The sequence below is a fragment of the Pecten maximus genome, chromosome 6 (genome assembly GCF_902652985.1).
Source record: "Pecten maximus chromosome 6, xPecMax1.1, whole genome shotgun sequence".
Taxonomy (NCBI): domain Eukaryota; kingdom Metazoa; phylum Mollusca; class Bivalvia; order Pectinida; family Pectinidae; genus Pecten; species Pecten maximus.
Window position 1 is genome coordinate 11,378,368 of NC_047020.1, and position 27,912 is coordinate 11,406,279.

A 27,912-nucleotide genomic window follows, 5' to 3' on the forward strand; every position below is an offset into this window, starting at 1 on the left:
TATAGGGTATAGTTGCATATTAGTATGAACATCTCACCATGTCCTTATCATACGGAACACCATCCAGATGTCGAGGGACTCTGGAAATTACAGATGCTGGGAATCAGGACTTTGCAGTCAATATCATGAAGTATCGAAATCTTTTTTGGGCTTTGAGCGAATCATACAGAGTTTTGGAGATTAAATTCAGCCATATTAGATATTGTATTTGTGATCATTGTCTAACAGTAGTAGTGGAAGAAACATACATTGTGTGTAATTTTCAGTGGCCAACTGTCAAGTGCACCAGACTTTACCTACATTTTTACATATGTGCAGTACTGTAATGAAAATACTACATTGTCATTATCTTACAGGTAAACTCGTCATTTTAAGAGTGAGGACTGTTAAATTATAAGATACCGTCTACCTGTATTACACCATACACATATTAGAGAATTGATGTCAAGTTAACACGAGTATAACGACTACATGGAAACGCACTGGATCACATTCAAATTCAAACTTAAAGACTCGCTCGATGGCAACAGGTAGGACGATTTAAACTGGAGTCTTCATTAAACTGACCTACCTACAGTGCATCATATTGAACTTAACCTACATATAAATGATAAAAGACATGAAACACAAGCGTCTGCCTCTGGTTAGTATTTGAACTACTTACTACGTTTTCTTTCTATAACTACTAATAACTGTAGGTAACATTTACAAAGTAAGATCAATCAAGTATCTAGAAATATCAGTAATTTATTCACAATAAATATTACACAATAACCAGACATGCTGACAGACTAGAGAGTTTGGGTCCGATATGATCATTTCCGACAGTGTCCGACACACGGCATATTTAGGTTTCCTATGTCAAGACCGATTGTATAAGGTTGGATAACTTGAACACAATAAACTTCTACATGGCTTCAGAGATCAGACACGATAAACAAATCGGCTGAAGACAACGGATCGACATTGAACAACAGCACGAGTTCATTATTTTATCTGCACGGATAAATGTCACCGAGATTATCACAGTCTTAGGAGTTGTAAACTGTCCTCCCATTGGTCACTTTCCTCCAGACCTGGCAGTAGAGTAGTCCCCATTCTTTTTACGAAGTGAGAGCCTCCGTAACACTTTCCCGTTGCGTATCTCGCTGACGATGTTATCCACAATATTACGGTCCTGGGTAAGTCCGAAAGGAGACAGGGTATCTATGGATAAAATATCCAAGAGAAGGAAATCATTACGTGATTTTACACTTGTAAACAAGGAAAAAAAATCTTGTGTACGTAACGTTAAGACAGAAGGTAAACAAGAAAACCAGGACCCCGTTTCATCAATATCCCTTAAAAAGGAAATCCCTTAACTGAAAATGTTCAATAGGAAAGCATTAAAATTGTTAGGAAAATGTCTTAAGTAAAATTTTCAGTTAAATCCGATAGAGTTTTCCTATCGAAAATTTTAAGTTGAAGAATGTTGATGAAACCCGGGTCAGATGTTCCGGAAGACTAAGCGACGTCTCCTACGTATCGACAATATAATCTTAAAGTAAAGATTCAGTTTCAATTTCATTTCCGAAGCAAAACGAATCGGTAGGAAAGTTGTGTACGGTTGACCTACTTTTTCGGCGTTCCTGGATGTCCTCCTTCACTTTCTTCCTCTTCTCAGCGGATTCTGCTTCCTGTTTCTTAGACTGTATTTCCTGAAGTGAATAATATTTTCCATATAAAATTAAAAGACATTTATACTGAAGTACTGACGACGTGATACGCCTGAAGGGGGATTTTAGTGGCATTAAGGTACCGATATCTCCACTAGTATACAGCCTTTAATTTCTCCCGAACCTAACTGCTACTATAACAGATATGGAGGATAGAACATAGAAATGTTGTACACTCGGCCACAAACATACCTGTTGGCAAGCTTTGATCTTTTCACAAAAATCTCGGAATGTATCCAAAAACTCGTCCAGCTTGAATGTCCGTTCGTTCTCACAATAATGTTGTGCTAATCGTGTGGAAAGTTTACGGATGCGTTCGATTCCTTCTTCAACGTCCTCTAAATCCGCCTCCGCATCCTGGTAAGAAAGCATATGTAAATGTATGTTTAACATACAAAATCACAGTCTTCGTTTCGTTGAAAGCTTGCTGTAGCTTGTTTGATGACACTTGATTGTCATTTGCATCCCCATGCATGTTTATATGCCGGCTGTGCACTGATTACTAAATTTTTCCAATAATTATAATAATATTACACTTCCTGGTTGTGAATATAGTGTTGTGTATGTAGGTTGTATGGGTGTTACGAGATCACATAATTGTACAGTCTAGGGGAGATAATCTAACTCCATATGTATATGAGTTATTCCCCTTTGTTGTAATTCTTTTCGTTTGTGAGATACATTTGTATTCTTTATAAAGACTTGGAACAGAAAAGACGTGTCTGGTTTTGCTTGCGATATGTAGCGTAAAGCGAGTTCCCCATACCTCACAGTTCATTACATGGTGGAGAATCTAAATCCGGTTGGTGTTCATCTACTATTATGTAACTTTTTATTGTATATTCGCCGGTGTGGCCGGCGAGTCAGCCTCGGCTCGTCGGCCAGACATCAGACATTTCACGCCATGTGCTTTTTTGCGGGAAGATGTACATGTGGACTTCTGACGTATTCACACTATCAAAACCACTGAAAGCATTTATCAATTGATGACATTTATAATATATCGGATTTATACATGTGTATTGATGCAAGAAGAAACATTCCATGTTCCACTGTTTATGACTTTATATTTCATACAATGTGCGATGACGTCACCAACATGATGATACTGATAGATGGAGGATCTGAGTGTGACTACGGTCCGCGGTTTCATTTAATTTACTCCGTTCTTCCTAGGAAAAGTATTCCTTTACCCAGATCTGTACATTGTACCTAGCGTCTAACCATGACCCCAGGATAATGCTGACGGTATTTCGCTGAATTCAGTTGTTGGCTTGTTGCAGTTAATTTTCCATTAACATTTCATCTCGGTTCCAGTTCCAGTCTGACAGCTTCAACTTATATCAAACTGGTCTACCCAAAGATATCTGGACTACATACCGATATTTGAACTTATTTTCAACCTACTATAGCTAGCAGTGACGTTCGACTTGCAACAAATGAAGAATCTGAACTAGACATTTATTATATTCAACAAAAAAATATGTACCTTTTATCTAGCTCTTGATTCATTAATGTTGATTATTATTGCTCTTTTGCCATGTTTTAATTATATAGCACAACATCTTTGTTTTCCAAATACTATGAATGTTTTCTCAGATTAATTATATCAGAAATACACTATCAATTAAGAGCGAAATCTCTGCTGATATTACTGTGATAATATGTCATATTGGTTAACAATTTATACTAGGATGAGCATATGTCATTGGATAGATTTAGGATGGTATTATGTTGTATGTCATGTAGTTTGCCATGGAATTCTGTGCTTTGGTATGTATTTAGTAATATTTAGATATTATATTTGTGTTTTGATTGAAGAACCATAAGGCCATGCCGAGATCTTTTTCAGCGCGTATATGAAGCTACGGCAAGGCTGATAGGAATAAGTATAAAGCTGGCAGGTTAATGTTATATATTGTTTGATTAGTTAAAAGATTTATTACGGTTCATTACTCTATAACTTTTAATCACATGGTCTTATGACGCAACATGATGATGCTGCAATGATATACGCAGTTAGTTGAGTAATGCCAGAACAAACTATTTGGATATCTCTTAAACATGTATCAATATTGTCTTATATAAGTTTATTGAATCTTGAGCTTGATAGAACGTTACAGAAGTTTAACTTGATATGCTTAGCTGAATATCTGAAGTCATCTGTATGTAAAATCTCTTTCATCTTTGCTATTGTTGTCTGGATGTTGTATGTGTGATCCATATTGAGCTCAATGGAAAGTGCAAGTGTGAGAGTTAGTTATCAGGAATTGCATTGTATGAGAATGATTTTAATACTACCAGGTACATATCATTGATGCAAATTTTGGACATTATTTTCTGGTTACAGTACTTTATTTTCAACAATTTTCTAACATTTTCGTAACAGGTCAAATACAGTATATTGATTTGGTTCGATATTATTTTCACCTTTTCATCATTTATGATAATCCCGTACACCCATGGTAAAATTGTGTATGCCAAATTTTATTTTGTGGGCGGGGATGTTGTGTATGTAGGTTGTATGGGTGTTACGAGATCACATAATTGTACAGTCTAGGGGAGATAATCTAACTCCATATGTATATGAGTTATTCCCCTTTGTTGTAATTCTTTTCGTTTGTGAGATACATTTGGATTCTTTATAAAGACTTGGAACAGAAAAGACGTGTCTGGTTTTGCTTGCGATATGTAGCGTAAAGCGAGTTCCCCATACCTCACAGTTCATTACAATAGATTATATACACACAAATTGTTCCTTCTAGTTTTATGTACAGTTCATAAATAACAGTAGCTAAAATGTGGATAAAAAGGGATATATGATCATGGTTTTTGGAAGAAGATGTCTACTCGTAGAATTTTATTGTACTTCCTCTTTCCGTCTGTTTTCATTCTTGTCTCTATTTCGTCCGAGCGCCAAGCTGGCCCAAAGTCAGAATACTAGAGACAGTGCACAAGCAGCCAATGAATGTCCCTAATCTGTGACAGAGAGACTGTTTGGAGACCCTATTCACAAAACTAGCACTAACTGACTGGATCAAAGCGTAAATATGAAAGGAATAATTCTCATACATAGAGATAAACAATGAAACAATAAGAGAGTATCAATGTGCAAACAAAACCGCTATATAATAATATGAAAAATCCTTTGTCTCTGTGTTGCTTTGCGGCCGATCGACAGTTGAAGTCATTTAGGGCCTCATTTGAGTTAGGACGTGTAGATAAGTATGTAATATTAGTGTATGAATATACGGACGCTATATTGAAACGAACTGGAGGATTGTCCTAAGTATCGTACCTCTAGGGACCCCGAGACCTGGGGATTGTCCTATGTATCCTACATCTAGGAACCCCGAGACCTTGAGATTGTCCTATGTATCCTACCTCTAGGGACTCCGAGACCTGGGAATTGTCCTATGTATCCTACCTCTAGGAACCCCGAGATCTGGGGATTGTCCTAAGTATCGTACCTCTAGGAACCCCGAGACCTGGAGATTGTCCTATGTATCGTACCTCTAGGAACCCCGAGACCTTGAGATTGTCCTATGTATCCTACCTCTAGGGACCCCGAGACCTGGAGATTGTCCTATATATCCTACCTCTAGGAACCCCGAGACCTGGAGATTGTCCTATATATCCTACCTCTAGGGACCCCGAGACCTTGAGATTGTCCTATATATCCTACCTCTAGGGACCCCGAGACCTTGAGATTGTCCTATGTATCCTACCCCTAGGGACCCCGAGACCTTGAGATTGTCCTATCATTGTATGTATCCTACCTCTAGGGACCCTGAGACCTGGGAATTGTCCTATGTATCGTACCTCTAGGAACCCGAGACCTTGAGATTGTCCTATGTACCCTACCTCTAGGGACCCCGAGACCTGGAGATTGTCCTATATATCCTACCTCTAGGGACCCCGAGACCTGGAGATTGTCCTATATATCCTACCTCTAGGGACCCCGAGACCTGGAGATTGTCCTATATATCCTACCTCTAGGGACCCCGAGACCTGGAGATTGTCCTATATATCCTACCTCTAGGGACCCTGAGACCTGGGAATTGTCCTATGTATCGTACCTCTAGGAACCCGAGACCTTGAGATTGTCCTATGTATCGTACCTCTAGGAACCCCGAGACCTGGAGATTGTCCTATGTATCCTACCTCTAGGAACCCCGAGACCTTGAGATTGTCCTATGTATCCTTCCTCTAGGGACCCCGAGACCTGGAGATTGTCCTATATATCCTACCTCTAGGGACCCCGAGACCTGGAGATTGTCCTATATATCGTACCTCTAGGGACCCTGAGACCATGAGATTGTCCTATGTATCCTACCTCTAGGAACCCCGAGACCTGGAGATTGTCCTATGTATCCTACCTCTAGGGACCCCGAGACCTGGAGATTGTCCTATGTATCCTACCTCTAGGGACCCCGAGACCTGGAGATTGTCCTATATATCCTACCTCTAGGGACCCCGAGACCTGGAGATTGTCCTATATATCCTACCTCTAGGGACCCCGAGACCTGGAGATTGTCCTATGTATCCTACCTCTAGGAACCCCGAGACCTGGAGATTGTCCTATGTATCCTACCTCTAGGGACCCCGAGACCTGGAGATTGTCCTATATATCCTACCTCTAGGGACCCCGAGACCTTGAGATTGTCCTATGTATCCTACCCCTAGGGACCCCGAGACCTGGAGATTGTCCTATCATTGTATGTATCCTACCTCTAGGGACCCTGAGACCTGGGAATTGTCCTATGTATCGTACCTCTAGGAACCCGAGACCTTGAGATTGTCCTATGTATCCTTCCTCTAGGGACCCCGAGACCTGGAGATTGTCCTATATATCCTACCTCTAGGGACCCCGAGACCTGGAGATTGTCCTATGTATCCTACCTCTAGGGACCCCGAGACCTGGAGATTGTCCTATATATCCTACCTCTAGGGACCCCGAGACCTTGAGATTGTCCTATCATTGTATGTATCCTACCTCTAGGGACCCCGAGACCTGGGAATTGTCCTATATATCCTACCTCTAGGGACCCCGAGACCTGGGGATTGTCCTATGTATCCTACCTCTAGGGACCCCGAGACCTGGAGATTGTCCTATATATCCTACCTCTAGGGACCCCGAGACCTTGAGATTGTCCTATCATTGTATGTATCCTACCTCTAGGGACCCCGAGACCTGGGAATTGTCCTATATATCCTACCTCTAGGGACCCCGAGAACTGGAGGACTGTCCTATGTATCCTACCTCTAGGGACCCCGAGAACTAGAGGATTGTCCTAAGTATCGTACCTCTAGGACCCCGAGACCTTGAGATTGTCTCTATATATCCTACCTCTAGGAAGTCCGAGAACTGAGATTTTACATCGTCCTCTACATGAACCATCTGTTTCTGTAAGTCCTGCACACTCTTTTTCAGCTGTGAAAACTCGTTCACTGTACTCTCAAGTGTGAACCTGCAGATTTAAAACAGTCAGTTCTGTAATTTACATATAATATATAATATATAGACTACAACAAGGTATATGGAATAGATATGCTACACACATAGCTGACACGATGTATTAAACTGTTCATTACCAGTAAAATAATGATCAGTGAATGATGAACAGTACACAGATCAATACATACATTGTACTACATGTGTAGTGCAAAATATGCTTCTGAGTTATCTCCCCTCAGTCACCGGAAACACATGCTTTTTTTACTCATATTTCAGGTCACTATTTGTAATATCTACGTCCGTGTTGGATTCCAATCATCTTATCAGCCGATGTAAATAATTTCAAATTGTATTCGAATCGGATAAAGTTTTCCCCTTAATCAACCATTGTTTTTATGTTTGTATCATTTACATCGTGAAATGTTCATGCTAGTTTTCAGTGGATTAAAGTATTTTTCTCGGTACAAACACTTGCAGACATCCTTTATCTAACAGTGTCACTGTATCGTACTGTAACGGTTCCTTAGCAATATTGAGAGACACCAATAAGTATACACAGTAATTACCTCATATTACACAGTATTAGTCTTTGAATATGTAAGGTCGTTGTCCGGAGTACTGATTATAGATAGAAAACTTTAGAATATGCCTTGCCTTTTTATATATTGTTATAAAGCTAACTCAATAAAACAGAATATCCCCAAGATGTTTGTGATCATATAACTGTACCCTGGGTTAAAAAAAATCATACCTGGCAGCCTTCTGCAAAACGTCCATCAAATCATCTACGAAATCAAGCGCGTGGTCGTCCTTGGCCTCCATTTCCTCCACCACTAGGTGGAGCAGTGTTAGCCGCGCCATGTTGGATTTAGTAGAGGCGATCTTATTGAGGGAACTGATTCGGAATCCTAGAGCATTCCCAGAGCCACACCCCTATAAGACAGAATATGACCAAAGAGGTTGTTTTAAAATCAATTACATGTTGGTGAAAAGAGGAAACTTATTTTACTTTTTTGAATTTGTATTAGTCTGTTTGACCGATAACACAGAAAGAGTGTCGTTCATTTATTAAATATGATGAAGTCAGCATATAAACATGTAGCTTACCCTGGAAGTCTTGGATATGATATTTAGGAAAGAATAGAAAAAAATCGTACAAACAGAAGTGTACACACCAAAAAAGTTTTTAAATCAACATGTTTAATATTTATTGACGTTAAGGGAAAAGTTTCGAGATAATAACTGCATTAGTAATGAAGAACGGATTTGAAACTCCATACCTTGTTGATGAAATTCCCGGCATGAAGAACGTAACGGAGAACTGTTTTGAGAGAAGCGTTGTCGAACAGTCGTCTACAGGCCGTGTTGAGTGTGATAACGTTCGGGCGGATCGATCCTAACTGAGCGTTAAAGTCCCCCCTCAGTATCATACCCTCCACTCGTACCTTGTAGGAGTTCAACTTAATCAGGCGGGAAAAAAACTTCTCCGCTTCACCCAGACGTTTGTAATCGCCGTCAAAATTGTTGAGCATCTCTACCTACGGGTGAGAATTTGTATAAATAAGTTTGCTTTACAAGTTGTACATCTAGAAGAAATGTTATGAAATTGCTATTTTTCAAAACTTTACCTCGTCGTGGCCAGGCAGGATCTTTTGAAGACTTTTGAGCTTCTCCACACCGAACGCCCGACTGTCGCCCGCCTTGATGAGCTCTATAACTACCTCTATCGGTTTTCTAAACTGCTTCAGAAATATATTCACGTTCATACTCTTCTTTGGATCGAGGAGGGCGATCTGCATAAGCAATCAAACAAAGATAAAGTAGTGGAGCGTTTATTTTTTATGTTTCAGTAGGAAATAAAACCTAAAACTGTTATGTCATGGAAATAATCAATCAATTGTGAACGTATACTCAGGCAAAGTGTTATATGTTTCAAATCAGGATGAATAAATCATAAACATAAAGTCATGATGATTATCTAAATATGATTACATAACATGAAAACAATGTTTCTTCTCCCATAAACAGCGATTTGAATGAAGAAAACGTAACACACAAGAAAACATGGAAACATATGGCAGTTTTAGTGCATCGCAGAAGCTTGGTGGGGAGACGAACATCCGCTGGATACAATATTACACAGAAACTTGTCGGTAGGAGGTAAAATTTAATCATTTAGAGAGCATCAATGTCTGAAAGCACCTATACATGTCTGGAGGGGACATGGAAAAGGACGGAGCATGGAACAGATCTCAGAACTGCATTGCAATTCAGGCAAGAAAATGTGGTTCTCATAGCGGAATGGCTTATAACATGCACAGCAAAGAGTCTATGTAGCACAAGATTGGAGAAATATGTTTGGCAAATGGCAGGACTGCATAGATCAAGAGATCGAGTTCACATTCAACAGCCAATATTGACACTGATAAAGAGGAAAATACTGGAAAGCCGCCAAGTACCTCGTGTGACGAGATAACGGACACAAAAGGTATAAACGGAATAAATCGTGGAAGAAAGTAACACAGTGACAGTTCTCAAAGTAACATCACAGAACACGAGGACATAGAAAAGTGGATTAGTTTTTACTTAAGGCAGCAATCAAAGCTACGGAGGCCAGTATGGCCAGACAAACAGGGCGTGTCAGGAAACGGTTGACATTTCCACTACCTTCTTCGTGGTACCTCCTGGAATCTCCTCCTTGGTAGTCGGTGTATCTCCCTTTAAAATAAGATGTTTTTGAGCTACCAGTCCTACACAACAACATGGAACATTCAACAATGTAACTCCTTAACGGAAAGTCACTTTGTTGTCGTAATTACTTATTTAAAATATATTATAATGTACGTGCGTGTGCATGTGTGTACGAACGGGATGTGTACGGGGGCAGGATTGGTGTCCGACTTCTGGAACATCCTTCTCACTCCGCACATATTTACGCAGAAGAAAACAGTATATGTAACAACGACGAAAGAACAAAGGCATCAATATTATTTACCAGTTAGGTCCAGTACACGTGCCTGTTCCATTCTAATACTGAAAGTAAATCAAGCGAGTATCAAAATAAATGAAATGTATATACCTCTGACGTGCTGGAATGTTTTCGAACCAATGGAGATTTGCCGGAGTCAGGTCGCAGTTCAGAGACTGTTGGTAGGGATTTCTGAGAAAACAGTTCTTCTAGCTTCTTATACTGTACTGGTATATTGTCAGCCATCTTGTTGACATCGCCCCATACACTGTCATCTAATAGGTAATGGAGAAATTAACATTGTATTGAACCATGACACATACAAATCTTAAAACGGGAATCAAAGCAGCTTGATTTTGAAATATACTCACATACTCTTTTCGTAGAGACCACCGTTTTGGAGTATCTAAATGCTATGAAGTGAAAAACTGCTCCTCAATGATGAACATGGGCTTTTGGTCACACTTTCTATTTTGCGTGCGACATTATTGAAGTGGTAGTTGAGGGATGTAATACTTACTATTAAAGGCGGTCGTTGGAATCTTGCTCCACATGAGGTGTTTCATCTTGCATTTTGGTTCTGGTGTAGATATTGTCGGTGGAAGTGGAACTTGTGGGATGACAGCGAATCCAATTCCTGGGGATGCTGATCCGGGTGGAGGAGGAGCACCTGGTGGAGGAGGGGGACCTCCGCCAGGAGGGGGTGGTGGAGGTGGTGGACCTGCGCCGGGAGGTGGGGGTGGCGGTGGAGGACATCCCCCAGGAGGAGGTGGAGGGGGTGGCGGCGCAGGGCATCCTGGTACCGGAGGGGGAGGAGGTGGGGGAGGAGGAGCACCACTACCAGGTGGAAGAGGTGGTGGTGGTGGTGGTGGTGGGGGTGGTGGTGCTCCTCCGGGTGAAGGAGGAGCGAGCGGTGCTGTTGGGGGTGTCATGGTGTTGGAGGGCTTTGATAGTGTGATTGAGTACTTGGAACTGTTTGGAAGGGTGGCTGTCCTCGCATTCAGTACATCCGTCACGCCCTGGTATGCCTCTGTAGATAAAGGGTTTCCCCTGACAATGTGGCGTGGAGTCTTTGGACTTACAGCATCATCTGTCTGAACCCGTTTGTCCGAGGTCAGCTGCAGCTTCAGCTTGGATGCGTTCCTTAACTTAAGTTTTTCCTGCTCAGACTTTGCTGTGAGAACATCCTGTGTCAATCTCTCGAGGAAACACCACGTGCCTTCGCTGTAGCAGACAAAATAGACAATAACATTCTCTATGTATGTAACATAGACATAAAGACGGACTTAACCTGGCTTTCATTGTTATATGAACGCATGTTTACATTAATATCTTATTTCTTTTATATTTCCAAATGAACAACTTCAAACGGTATTCCGTAACCTGTATGAATTTATTTAATGTCCCTTTATAAAACTTATGCAAATCATACGGCTCAATGTACCATATAATCAAACATGATATTTAATTCGTGGAGATACTTTACAGATCTAGCTAGATAGAATTACAAACGTCCACGTGGATATTTGGTTGCGTAATAACAGGTTTGCTTTCAATCGAAACTCCTCGTCATTTTCTATGCTAGCAGACGCGTGCGGAGTTGTTCCAACTGGTTTGTTTTGTATTAGTTAAACAGTATTAAATGTTTTGGTTTGTTACAAAATCGTCTGGAAGCCTTATGAAGTAATGAAATTGCGCTACAACAAAAAACTTAAGTGAACAGCGTACACATTTACTAAAGACTTCATTATATCGTTCATCCATTGAGCCTTCAGTTCCGGATTTCCCAATGCGTTATATCTAGTCGGTCTAATTATGTATCGGCCGAGGGTACTCCCGCTTATGTTACTTGTCCAAACTGGCCATAAGAAAGATATTTTGAACTGAACAATATTTTTGAAAGTAATAAGAAGGAACAAAACAGCCAGATTTGCTAATTGTGCTAAATATCACTTAAATAATCCCGATAAATATTGTGTTAAATATCTCTCAAATAAACCCGATGCATATTGTACTAAAAGTAATACCCCTTTGATAACCCCGATACATATTGTAACATATTGTGTTAAATATCTCTTTAATAACACCGATACATATTATACTAAATATCCCTTTATAGCACCGATATGTATTGCATTTAATATCCCTTTAATAAACCCGATATATATTGTACTAAATATCCCTTTAATAAACCCGATATATATTGTACTAAATATCCCTTTGATAAACCCGATACATATTGTACTAAATATACATTCAATAACCCCAATAAATATTTATTAAATTTCCCTTTAATAACATATATCCTGTGTGTTTATGTTGAGTTTCTGTGTGTAACTGATCACCTTTGGGTCGTGTTGTGTGTTACTGCAATGTACGTATGGGTCGTGTTTGTGTTACTACAATGTACGTATGGGTCGCGTGTTTGTGTGTTACTACAATGTACCTTTGGATCGCGTGTTTGTGTGTTACTACAGTGTACGTATGGGTCGCGTGTTTGTGTGTTACTACAATGTACCTTTGGGTCGCGCGCGTGTGCTACTACTATGCACTTTTGGGTCGTGTGTGTGTGTTTCTACAATGTACGTATCGGTCCTCTTTGTTACTATAATGTACCTTTGGGTCACGCGCATGTGTTACTTCAATGAACCTTTGGGTCACGCGCATGTGTTACAACAATGTACCTTTGGGTCGCGCGCGCGTGTTACTACTATGTACCTTTGGGTCGCGCGCGTGTGTTACTACAATGTACCTTTGGGTCACGCGCATGTGTTACAACAATGTACCTTTGGGTCGCGCGCGTGTGTTACTACAATGTACCTTTGGGTCGCGCGCGTGTGTTACTACTATGTACCTTTGGGTCGTTCCACTCTCAATCTGGAACATGTTGTAGAGGATACCAAGCAAAGACGAACTAATGGGCGTGTCTCGAACCTACAACACCGACAAAAACGGATCCGATTAATATCACAATTCGAAATATCCAGATCTATCCTTTTAACTAATTAATCTTATGTGGAACAAAATACATTCTTACATCAGCAGATCAAACATGTTCAAATAATTATTACTGTTATAAATTGCTTTGGAGTTTTGAAATACTAAAATCATATTTGGCTTGATCGAGTGACCGTACCCTTGTGTAGACTGCTTTAAATAAGGCCTCTGGGTCACTGATGTTGACATTGCCCGCCTCTCTCATCTCCTCCACGGCTTCTGCATCTGCGCCGTACTCCTCGTCGAATACGTCACACTGCAAATTAAGGTCAGGGTCGTCCTCAATGCGCAGGGACTTGATGGTGCTGTTGATTCCAAGATCTGATATGACAACAACAAAAATGCAAGTACTGTTATGGTAAGACCCAGTGCATTTGTGCGTGCGTGTGTTTTCTGTCATTTTATTTAAAGTCCCCAATTGCATACTTGAAACTTCTTCATTTCCTGTCGTACAAATAAACCGTGTAATTTAAACAGCAGAGCACTGGCAATACTTGGCCAGCATATCTAGCGTCAGGCCGTTTAAGGCCACGGATGCAAATACTATTCGAAAGATCATATTTCATCGGAATCATCGAAATATGATTTTTAGAAATGTTCGAAAGGTATACTTCAGTGACTGGGCCAACACTAACACCCCCACCACCCCAACAGCCAAGCGCCAGTGACCGAGCCAACACTAACACCCCCACCGCCCCAACAGCCAAGCGCCAGTGACTGGGCCAACACTAACACCCCCACCGCCCCAACAGCCAAGCGCCAGTGACTGGGCCAACACTAGCACCCCCCACCGCCCCAACAGCCAAGCGCCAGTGTCTGGGCCAACACTAACACCCCCACCACCCCAACAGCCAAACGCCAGTGACTGGGCCAACACTAACACCCCCACCACCCCAACAGCCAAGCGCCAGTGACTGGGCCAACACTAACACCCCCACCGCCCCAACAGCCAAGCGCCAGTGACTGGGCCAACACTAACACCCCCACCGCCAACCTTCAAGTATTTCGCGCCAGTGGCTAGCCACGTTGATTATAGCATAACATGCATTCGATATATTGTCTATCCAGGAAGTTTACAACCGAACTGAAAGATTGCGTAAGAGACGAAACGTACATATAAACTCATTCCTGATTCGCTGCCTGTCCTGGAGTCTCTCATTGGCTACAATGATGGAGTTGATCAGCGCCATGATGGTAGTCTTGTAAGTGGTCAAGTCAGATGTCCGCAGCTCATTAACAAGGAGGCTGAAGCGGTACTGTAGTTTCTTGAATATCTGTAACAGTACATGAACGTCAATTGATTTTATAAGGATACTGCTGAAGGTGCTTAAAACCGATTATAGGAGCTTAAAAATAATTTTAGGAGCTTAAAACCAATAAAGGGAGCTCAAAAGAATTGTATGAGCTGAAAAACAATTCTAGGTCCTAATCAACAATTATAGGTGCTTAAAAACAATTAAATGAGCTTTAAAACTATTTGGTATTTTCAAAACCATCATAAGTACTTAAAAACAATTAAAGTTGCTTAACAACATTGCGAAATATTGACGATATTGACGTTATACCATCTCGCTATACCAATAATAATAGTATACCATCTCGCTATACCAATATTGACGTTATACCATCTCGCTATACCAATAATAACATTATACCATCTCGCTATACCAATAATAACCTTATACCATCTCGCTATACCAATAATAACATTATACCATCTCGCTATACCAATAATAACATTATACCATCTCGCTATACCAATAATAACCTGATACCATCTCGCTATACCAACAATAACATTATACCATCTCGCTATACCAATAATAATAGTATACCATCTCGCTATACCAATATTGACGTTATACCATCTCGCTATACCAATAATAACATTATACCATCTCGCTATACCAACAATAACCTTATACCATCTCGCTATACCAATAATAACATTATACCATCTCGCTATACCAATAATAACATTATACCATCTCGCTATACCAATATTGACGTTATACCATCTCGCTATACCAATAATAACATTATACCATCTCGCTATACCAATAATAACCTTATACCATCTCGCTATACCAATAATAACATTATACCATCTCGCTATACCAATAATAACATTATACCATCTCGCTATACCAATAATAACCTGATACCATCTCGCTATACCAACAATAACATTATACCATCTCGCTATACCAATAATAATAGTATACCATCTCGCTATACCAATATTGACGTTATACCATCTCGCTATACCAATAATAACATTATACCATCTCGCTATACCAATAATAACCTTATACCATCTCGCTATACCAATAATAACATTATACCATCTCGCTATACCAATAATAACATTATACCATCTCGCTATACCAATAATAACCTGATACCATCTCGCTATACCAACAATAACATTATACCATCTCGCTATACCAATAATAATAGTATACCATCTCGCTATACCAATATTGACGTTATACCATCTCGCTATACCAATAATAACATTATACCATCTCGCTATACCAATAATAACATTATACCATCTCGCTATACCAATAATAACATTAACCATCTCGCTATACCAATAATAACATTATACCATCTCGCTATACCAATAATAACATTATACCATCTCGCTATACCAATAATAACATTAACCATCTCGCTATACCAATAATAATATTATACCATCTCGCTTTACCAATAATAATATTATACCATCTCGCTATACCAATAATAATAGTATACCATCTCGCTATACCAATAATAATAGTATACCATCTCGCTATACCAATAATAATATTATACCATCTCGCTATACCAATAATAATATTATACCATCTCGCTATACCAATAATAACATTATATACCATCTCGCTATACCAATAATAATAGTATACCATCTCGCTATACCAATAATAATAGTATACCATCTCGCTATACCAATAATAATAGTATACCATCTCGCTTTACCAATAATAACATTATATACCATCTCGCTATACCAATAATAATAGTATACCATCTCGCTATACCAATAATAATAGTATACCATCTCGCTATACCAATAATAATAGTATACCATCTCGCTTTACCAATAATAACATTATATACCATCTCGCTATACCAATAATAATATTATACCATCTCGCTATACCAATAATAACATTATATACTATCTCGCTATACCAATAATAATAGTACACCATCTCGCTATACCAATAATAATAGTATACCATCTCGCTATGCCAATAATAATAGTATACCATCTCGCTATACCAATAATAATAGTATACCATCTCGCTATGCCAATAATAATAGTATACCATCTCGCTATACCAATAATGATAGTATACCATCTCGCTATACCAATAATAACATTAACCATCTCGCTATACCAATAATAACCTTATACCATCTCGCTATACCAATAATAATAGTATACCATCTCGCTATACCAATAATAATAGTACACCATCTCGCTATACCAATAATAATATTATACCATCTCGCTATACCAATAGTAATATTATACCATCTCGCTATACCAATAATAATAGTATACCATCTCGCTATACCAATAATAACATTATACCATGTCGCTATACCAATAATAACATTAACCATCTCGCTATACCAATAATAATAGTATACCATCTCGCTATACCAATAATAATAGTATACCATCTCGCTATACCAATAATAATAGTATACCATCTCGCTATACCAATAATAATAGTACACCATCTCGCTATACCAATAATAATATTATACCATCTCGCTATACCAATAGTAATATTATACCATCTCGCTATACCAATAATAATAGTATACCATCTCGCTATACCAATAATAACATTATACCATGTCGCTATACCAATAATAACATTAACCATCTCGCTATACCAATAATAACCTTATACCATCTCGCTATGCCAATAATAATAGTATACCATCTCGCTATACCAATAATAATATTATACCATCTCGCTATACCAATAATAATAGTATACCATCTCGCTATACCAATAATAACATTATACCATCTCGCTATACCAATAATAATAGTATACCATCTCGCTATACCAATAATAATAGTATACCATCCCGCTATACCAATAATAACATTATACCATCTCGCTATACCAATAATAACATTATACCATCTCGCTATACCAATAATAATAGTACACCATCTCGCTATACCAATAATAACCTTATACCATCTCGCTATACCAATAAATAGAGGATATCTAACAGTGTTTTCAGTAATACCAAATATATTTCACGAGTGGGGCTAATATTTTGATATTTTTCACGAGTGCGCAGCACGAGTGAAAAATATCAAAATATTAGCCGCACGAGTGAAATATATTTGGTATTACTGAAGACACTGTTAGATATTCTGTTCATTACATTCTTTATCAACAAAAAAAACCTACCCCGTATGCTAACTAGGCCTACAGCGAAAGTTTGCATACAAAAAAATGTAGTTCCCCCTGTCCAGGTGCTGACATATATGTCGGGCTTTCTGATTGGTCAATTATTGTGGTATTTTCTAATCATTAATTTGATTGGTCAAATCAGCAAAAGTGATATTTTTCACAAGTGAAAAATATGATATTCTTCACTAGTGAAAAATATCACTTTTATAGAATGAATAATTTTTGATATTTCACTGGTAAAAATGTAATAATAACGTTATACCATCTCGCTATACCAATAATAACATTATACCATCTCGCTATACCAATAATAACATTATACCATCTCGCAATACCAATAATAATATTATACCATCTCGCTATACCAATAATAATAGTATACCATCTCGCTATACCAATAATAACATTATACCATCTCGCTATACCAATAATAACCTTATACCATCTCGCTATACCAATAATAATAGTATACCATCCCGCTATACCAATAATAATAGTATACCATCTCGCTATACCAATAATAACCTTATACTATATCGCTATACCAATAATAACATTATACCATCTCGCTATACCAATAATAACATTAACCATCTCGCTATACCAATAATAATAGTATACCATCTCGCTATACCAATAATAACATTATACCATCTCGCTATACCAATAATAATAGTATACCACCCCGCTATACCAATAATAATAGTATACCATCTCGCTATACCAATAATAATAGTATACCATCTCGCTATACCAATAATAATAGTATACCATCTCGCTATACCAATAATAATAGTATGCCATCTCGCTATACCAATAATAACCTTATACCATCTCGCTATACCAATAATAACGTTATACCATCACGCTATACCAATAATAACATTAACCATCTCGCTATACCAATAATAATAGTATACCACCTCGCTATACCAATAATAATAGTATACCATCTCGTTATACCAATAATAACATTAACCATCTCGCTATACCAATAATAACATTATACCATCTCGCTATACCAATAATAACATACATTATACAATTATATCAAACCACATCATACACCTATACTAAACTACATTATACAGCTATATCACTATACATTATACAGCTATAAATTATATCAAACTTGTTGGGGTTGACAGTAATGTCAAAGGCAAAAAGGTGTGAAAATCAAAAACTGAAGTTATGGAAATCAAAATACTGAGGGGACTATACATATAATCTATTGTGTGTCCGTCAGCTGTGACGTGTACACACACCTTATAGTTCTCTAGGGCGTCCAGTGTGAGGTAGTAACCGTCGGTAGAGTACACACACAGTGCGGACAGTAGTTCGAACACCTGCATCTTCACCATCAGGTTCTTCGTCTCCAGAGCTGAAACAAACACCCAATAATATAATAATCTGTTCATAACGTACGTCAATCGATTTTCGTCTCTAAGGCAAAACAGAAATACTAACGTCAATTATTTGCTGTGCCTGTTTGAAGTCAATCTAAAATTCTACTCATAGAAAACCTCCCTTATCCGAACTCCACCTTTAATTTATCAGCGATATACAAAAAATATGCATCCAAGTATTATCGGTATGAGCTCTCTCGGAACCCGATAACAAAGATCGGTGTTGGCCTATAATCTGTCGCTTCATATCAACACACATGATGGAAGCAAACAAAAACACACCTCAATACATTCCATTCTGACGTATTTATATCTTTGGCTAGGGATAAGAAACATGGTATCATGAAAAGGGTTCGTTAGAATCGACGCCTAACATGACAGGTGTTTGTCTATGGCCCTTTTCGTAATGTTGGGAGGACGTTCAATAGTTCACTGTGTGTTATCGTGGAAAGTTAATTGAAATTATAAGATATTAGGTCAGAGAAGAAATTCCAGTTTGAAGGGAAAACAAGTTGTCTTGGGAGGGAACGTGTTCGAATGTATATATATCACAAGTTAGTAAACAGCGCAGGTCTGTGTGTAGTAATTGGCAGGAGAAGAACATCCATCACCGACAAATTAACTTGTGATAACATTTTATTCAGTGGGTGCTGAAATTGGAACACACTCCGTACTTCGCTGTTGGCATCTGTCGTATTCTCGTTACAGATCATCTCTTTGATATTTCCATCCGTCACGTGATCGATATCTATTATTAGGTATATACGTGTTTGTTTACGGAGGTTAGCATCTCGTGCGGTGTGCGTGAGAAAATGTCCCATCGGTGTTAATTGTCAGTGTAACATTTACTTTTTGTTTTTGATACGTCTATTTGCACTGTGCTAGACAAACCACGAGTCCGACATGTACATACACACCTGATCCATCAACATATAACTGACATTTACAAACGGGAGACTGTAAATAAACTTTAAAGTGAGTCAGTCTCTCTATACGTCTACAGTGTATTTTAAAAGAACTAGATTAACAGAATCTTACATGAGCCTGTGCCGCGACATGGATATCTAGCCAAAATCCTTGTACACGACACAAGTCCATGTGTCAGTGGTGTCATAGCGCGAGTGAGCTGTCTATTCCCTTCCCTGGTAAAAGACAGAGTTATCATTCCCCTACCAAAAAAACGGAGGTTCATCTGGAGTATGAGAGAAATTGAATTCTGGATATTATTATGTAAAACATAAGGCACTTGTGTTTGCTTTAAAAAAAATCACCAGACCACTCAGCTCATCTACGCCTTACTACCTCCTACCTTACTACCTACGCATGAGGTTTAATTAACCAGAACAGATATACAAGACGATGTTGGAATAGGTATACATCACTTCACTTTGATTAAACCTTTATTCACGATACACAAACAGAAACATCAACATGAGACCGGAATCAATATAATTTATGTAACTTATGAATGATATAATAAAAACACCTTAACAACTACATGTATATTTACAATGGATTTGCGTATAAAGATCTACATTGAAAATGTACATGTTCGCTTGACCATATTCCTTCTTTTTTTTTCTTCTTTTTTTCCTTTTTTTTTTTTATCTCACGCCGTGTTACAATGTTTTCTTTGTTAATAAACCTAAGTATCGCCCTCAGCTAGAGGCTATAACTATATAGTATCGACTTGCATGTAAACGCTTCGCTGATTGTCACGAATATACATAGAGCAATAAACGTCATGTATCGAACAGTATTGTAATATATTTTCTATAAATGTCCTGCTTATATATTTAACATTGTGACTGAACTTGACACCTTTTGGTTGATACACGGCAGTTTTTTATCACTATATAGCTAAGTTTTGCGATCTCAACGGCTTTCTGGTTTAGAAGATGTTACCAATGTAAATTTATGTATTTTGAAATTGATTCTTAAGGCGGTTTATTTGAGAATATGTCTTTCACGAAATCAGAAATCATTACACTGACACGAGTTTTAAATGTCTGTAAGGAGTACCGTAACGCAAAATTTTAAAACATAGGGATTGAATGGTGTTTTTATTGCATTTATGGTGATATAAACGCAATGGGATACAGCTATATTTTATATGGCGCGTTAAATGCATATATTTACATCAAGCAATTCGTTGAAATACCGTAAAAGTCGTGATGTGTTGCGAAGTTGATAACTACGGCAGTCGTGGTTGCAATGATAGCATAGCTCCCGTGAATCTACGTTAAGACATGAACCAGTATTGGTTACAAAATTAAAAGAAACAACTCAACATTTTTGTTTCATACCTTTTCCGCTTTCAATTCATTAATAAATTTGCAATCCACAATTTCCGTCTCGTTGTCAAGCACAGCGGATATTGACACAGATTTAATGGTGACGTGGTCGAATGTTCTATAGGAACTGTACGCTTCAGTCATTTGTTGTTAGCTTACCTCGAGAAGTTAATATTTAGTCATTTCCACAATCTTCAGTTTAGTTTTTGACTCTCACTTGATATATTAACTTTTTTTTTGTACAGAGATCATCGGGTAACAGGAGAAAACGCGTAGATCAGTCCTTTGAAAATGGCGCCGTTTAGTTGACGTTCCGGTAACGTCACGAAGATACGTTACCGATTCCCGTGCTAATTAATCCGCTCAGCCTTTTTTCACTCCTTTACGCTAATTTTAACGCAGTCAGAGCTTTCTTGGCCGAAGAAGGGAGAGATGTAAATATAAACATTTCATTTTTTCACACCATCTGACAATTATCAATCCACCAAGGAATTCGAGGTAAATTTATGTTGGCCTGTGTGGTTAAAATCAAACTCATATATGCATTATAAGTTTGTAAAATAGAAATGCTCTATAACTATGTATTCCTTTTGTATCCCGGTTATAAATGTGACTTTTCATGACGGACTTTATATTTATATTCGTGAAGGAGATTTGTTATTGCCGAAGACACCATTAGATACAGTGTATACAATGTGTATACAACATGTGCGGTGATATAATCAGGTTTGTAATTAGGAGACATTCATGTGATGAGGGTTGGGGGTCACACACACTGTTAATGTACGAGAATTACCATCGTTACTGTACGAGAATTACCACCGTTACTGTACGAGAATTACCACCGTTACTGTACGAGAATTACATTTGTACCACCGTTACTGTACGAGAATTACCACCGTTACTGTACGAGAATAACCATCGTTACTGTACGAGAATAACCATCGTTACTGTACGAGAATTACCATCGTTACTGTACGAGAATTACCACCGTTACTGTACGAGAATTACCCCCGTTACTGTACGAGAATTACCACCGTTATTGTACAAGAATCACCACCGTTATTTTACGAGAATTACCACCGTTACTGTACGAGAATTACCACCGTTACTGTACGAGAATTACCATCGTTACTGTACGATAATTACCACCGTTACTGTACGAGAATTACCACCCTTACTGTACGAGAATTACCACCGTTACTGTACGAGAATTACCACCGTTATTGTACGAGGATCATCACCGATACTGTACGAGAATTACCACCGTTACTGTACGAGAATTACCACCGTTACTGTACGAGAATTACCATCGTTACTGTACGAGAATTACCACCGTTAGTGTACGAGAATTACCACCGTTACTGTACGAGAATTACCACCGTTACTGTACGAGAATTACCACCGTTACTGTACGAGAATTATCACAGTAACTGTACGAGAATTATCACAGTAACTGTACGAGAATTATCATAGTAACTGTACGAGAATTACCACCGTTACTGTACGAGAATTATCACAGTAACTGTACGAGAATTATCACAGTAACTTTACGAGAATTATCATAGTAACTGTACGAGAATTACCACCGTTACTGTACGAGAATTATCACAGTAACTGTACGAGAATTATCACAGTAACTGTACGAGAATTATCATAGTAACTGTACGAGAATTACCACCGTTACTGTACGAGAATTATCACAGTAACTGTACGAGAATTATCACAGTAACTGTACGAGAATTATCATAGTAACTGTACGAGAATTACCACCGTTACTGTACGAGAATTATCACAGTAACTGTACGAGAATTATCACCGTTACTGTACGAGAATTACCACCGTTACTGTACGAGAATTACCACCGTTACTGTACGAGAATTATCACAGTAACTGTACGAGAATTATCACAGTAACTGTACGAGAATTATCATAGTAACTGTACGAGAATTACCACCGTTACCGTACGAGAATTACCACCGTTACTGTACGAGAATTACCACCGTTACTGTACGAGAATTACCACCGTTACTGTACGAGAATTACCACCGTTACTGTACGAGAATTATCACAGTAACTGTACGAGAATTATCACAGTAACTGTACGAGAATTATCATAGTAACTGTACGAGAATTATCACAGTAACTGTACGAGAATTACCACCGTTACTGTACGAGAATTACCACCGTTACTGTACGAGAATTACCACCGTTATTGTACGAGAATTACCTCCGTTACTGTACGAGAATTACCACCGTTACTGTACGAGAATTACCACCGTTACTGTACGAGAATTACCACCGTTACTGTACGAGAATTACCACCGTTACTGTACGAGAATTACCACCGTTACTGTACGAGAATTACCACCGTTACTGTACGAGAATTACCACCGTTACTGTACGAGAATTACCACCGTTACTGACAATCTAAAATAGTTTTATGAACGCAGACTGCAATCGAAATACAACTTAATACATGTGCTTGCATAACTCCTAGACCCACGTGTAAATCATAATTGTTTTATAGCTATACTCGCGGTTTCTCGGAATACTGTACCATTTGAGCTGTACCACGTAAACCACACAAAAACAAATATACATATGTTGTAGACTGATCATCTATGAATCATCGCCTCGGTTGTTGGAGAAATCGTCATATAAGTACGTATGGGTAAGGTGAACTGTCGGAACCATTGCTATACAGCAGTATCTACGACGTAGGATTAGGACGATCACCTTATGTTACATAAACATGTAAACTTATACAGAGAATTTCAAAACACTAATCATTTCGACATTTTACTGTATATTTCATTGAATAAAGAAAGATTTATTGTTTAAACTATTACATAAATAACGTAGTGTGTTCGTAACTGGCAGAGGTAACGTGAAGCTATAAAACGAACGCACGCAACAACATCAACAACAAAACCCGTAGATGATTAAAACAAAACAGAGACTCTGGAGACCACGATCGCAGTGATCAATCACTATTTAAAACGAGTCTTAATCTATTTAGTTTCCATTGTAATACACAGTAAATCTGACCCACACTGTGCTATCATAATGACAGACATTAAATTAAATTATATTCAACTTTATTCTGTAAGTTTACAGACATTCTTTACTTCTTCTGATTAGAAATTGCATGGTCTTGCCAAGGTCTTAAGGTTCAGCAATTTACATAATAAGTATCATCTATGTACATATGCTACAGATTCAACAAATATTCAAGAGTTGTTCAATACACTCAATAAAGCATTTCTTGAAAATCGCATATGCCTTCACGACAAAGGGTCATATGACGGAGCAACTGACTGGCGTTTTATAGTGTTATCACACTGAAATGCCAAACCTGAATACCCTACACAATTATACTAAACAACATTCTATTCAAAGTATCACCACCCCATCAAATGCCGTATGACTACATTGAGCAGCACGTGTATCCCGGGACATCGAAGTCATTGTGTACAACTCGATAGAGGTTCAAAGCTACGTAACTCTCCAAATTGGTGGAAATTACAAATGGTGGTGTGCGCGCTGGCAATGTGGTTTGGTAGTAGTATGTCACATAAGCTCTGAAGCTCCTGTGGCGTTTTATTGTCTCTCTAATCGAGACGATTAGGTTGTTACACGCAACAGCACAGCTAGTCACCAGTAACTATGCACGGAAGTCTATCGCTATGTAACTACTGTTTTACAAGGAAGTACGCCGGAGGTCAAAGGAGTAGATATCTCCACTAATAAACCACACGTCGACGTGTCTACTTATACCAAGTCTTCATTTAACGAGAAATAACTACAATTTTAAAATACTGATCCACATATCTGACATTCCTGCGTCGTGTATTCTCTCTCTACCATTGATGTATTTTGGACTATGTTAAGTATAACACACCGAAATAGCCTGCTCGAGATTCGATACCTATTATCTTCTTAAGAGGTTCATACATTTGGTTTATCAGCCCCTGTCCTCATGATTCAGCAATGGGGGAGGGATGCTTATCCGGGAAGTTTCAGGATTTTTTAGTTACACTGTTAAATCTATTATCAATGTACGTATGATAATACGTACCATCAGCCATTACGTAGGAAACTGTTTTAATGCTGATCTAAAGTACAACAATGTTACTTGTAAGTATGTTTTTTTTCTACAACAATCGCTCTCAACACTATCCTGGCTTTCTAGGAACATTCCCTCCGGTATTGGATGCACATTGCGGAAAGGGACACGTGCTATGAATGGTGTTAACCACATGCAAAAGTGGTTATGTGGAGTAAAATGTTGAAAAACTAAATAAAAAAGTAAATTATGTAACATATCTTCAATGATACTGTTTCTCTAACCAATTTAATATTAACGCATCGCGTTCAGAATCATTCAGAAGTTCGCAACTACCTAATGATGATGACGTCATCAAACACACTGGGTCATTGATGACTAAATATAAGTCCTTCGACTCCTCGACATACCGGGATTTGAATCCTTACCACAGTCAAGGTCTCCACCAAGTGATTCACGTGTTTAGCACAGCTCAGAACGCTGGCACCGACCCACCAACAAATCATCGAAATATTTTTCAGGCCAGACAGTTATTTTGATGATCACAGGTTGTTACAATTGTAGGTAGCGATGTGTTAGTACAGCGAGGCGTTTAACGATCTCCAGAAATAACATAAACCGGTGTAGTTTGTTTTCGTACTTTAACATACGGATCGGTAGCCACCGCAAAGCGAGGTAATGTTTTGATTATATTAAAATGTGAAATAGCCAAAGGGCTATACTTGTGGAATTCAGATGAATTAACTGTTTTACTTGTGATTTAATTCACACAACAACATAGTGTTTTGGGCATTGGTGTATAGATCATATTTACCATCGTATCTTACATATTTAGTTGTTTTAAAACTAGAGTACTGTCAGAATAGGTATCGATCTTAGTGCAAGTATATATAAGCAATGTATGCATGTGTAAACATCAATGGAAAAAACAAACTTCTAGAACATTAACGAAATACAGGGTAACAGTGACTTGTATTTTATTATGGTCGTGTCACAGCGCTATAAACTGAAACCAATCCTAAATACTGTCCCCACGGAGCCAAGCTTATGGGGTGTGGTATGGAATGGGAAGGGGAGATAGATACGTACCGGAAGCGAACCTCCTCCCGAATAAGTTGTCGTTACGGCCCTTAAGAGTGAGCAGACAGTCGAGTCCACTTTGGGAGTTGACCACTTCCCGGATGCACATGATACACTCCATCCTCAGGACCATGTCCGAGAAGTGAGTCCCACCAATCTCACCAAGTTTCTTCAGACATTGGAACAGGAACCCGAGACCATCAAACTCCAGGAACTCCTGCCATCCAGTCACGGTCATTTCCCTTAATGGACCGCCGTAATTTGGCCAGGTTCGCGATGGTAGGATTCCGGATCCATTGGAGAAAGTTTACCGCGTCCGCACTCCCGGCCCCTCTGTCCGGGGAACTCTCGTCCTCGGAGTTCCCTAAGTCTAATCCTACGACAAATCCGTCTGAACGGTGTCGCTGAACCCTTTTCTGTTTTCGTTTGTTGGCGAATCTGCTTGCTTTAGTGACTTTGGCTACTCCGTTTGACTGTTTTGGAGTGTCCATTGTTCCGTTTTGACTGGAAGATCTCTAATCAAAACAACCATCGGCTGTACGCTAACACAGCCGAAGCCACACGGTATGCATATGCGCAATAGATAGTTTTGAAGAAGAGTTGTTGAGGTGCCTATGATATTTCAGTAACTACAGCTAGGCGAGGAACATCACTGTTGTTGGTGTGTGTGATAATATCGCACAGGCACAACTCGGGGGGAGTGCACACACTACCTACCACCGGCACGTGTACATAACTGTTATACGGCAACTCTCAGCGATTTTAATACAAACAATACACGTAGTTGTATTAACATACATATGCTTTTACCTATATCGTGGTCGCCGATACACAGTGGTGTAATTGATGACAGACCGATCGAGTAGCGCCACTCGGGCGACTAATGACATTTATCCTGCATCAATACACTCGGAACTTCTCTTAAGCCCCATGGACCGGAGAATTACAACAAAGCCCTATACTGATGTGTAGGACCACATTTTAGTAGTTCACATTGACTAATGCAACTCCAATGTACAGGACGAGGTCGAGATGTGAAAGGTCACATCACAGGCTTCTGCTTCTGGTTAGTATCAATAGAAAAAAATATATTAGCCCTACTCATACTATATCAACAAGGTGTAACACTCGAAAAACCGGAAGTGGGGTGAGCTGAATTAAAGTTCAATGCGATTAAAATATCAAATTCAGGTAAAATTCAGTAACGTACCATGGTTTAGAATCCTTTAATATCAATGCATGCTATTCTTTTGTCATATGACAATGATTTAAAGATAAGAAGATTGATAAAAAGCGATCGTGATAGCCGACGATGCATCGATGGGGAACGGAAGTAGCTGCATGTTTTAGAATGGTATAAAGGGGAGCAATCTGATTGGTCGACAACTCTATAAATAATACTAACTGTTATTATCGACCAATCAAGTCTACTTCCACAGTGTTGATGCATCGTAGATCTTCAAGT

General features: G+C 38.7%; 1 protein-coding gene across 1 annotated transcript; it reads right to left on the reverse strand.

The window, feature by feature from the left end:
* Nucleotides 1-724: 724 nt before the first annotated feature.
* On the reverse strand, nucleotides 725-27,153 carry LOC117328963 (inverted formin-2-like). The gene is given in 16 exon segments (XM_033886604.1): nucleotides 725-1,206; nucleotides 1,616-1,697; nucleotides 1,908-2,072; nucleotides 7,066-7,186; nucleotides 7,925-8,106; nucleotides 8,454-8,711; nucleotides 8,802-8,966; nucleotides 9,841-9,891; nucleotides 10,253-10,416; nucleotides 10,662-11,365; nucleotides 12,996-13,075; nucleotides 13,278-13,459; nucleotides 14,253-14,412; nucleotides 18,864-18,979; nucleotides 26,457-26,667; nucleotides 26,669-27,153. Coding segments are annotated over 16 exon segments (3,057 nt in total). The 5' UTR covers nucleotides 26,939-27,153; the 3' UTR covers nucleotides 725-1,060.
* Between the last annotated feature and the right edge of the window lie 759 nt (nucleotides 27,154-27,912).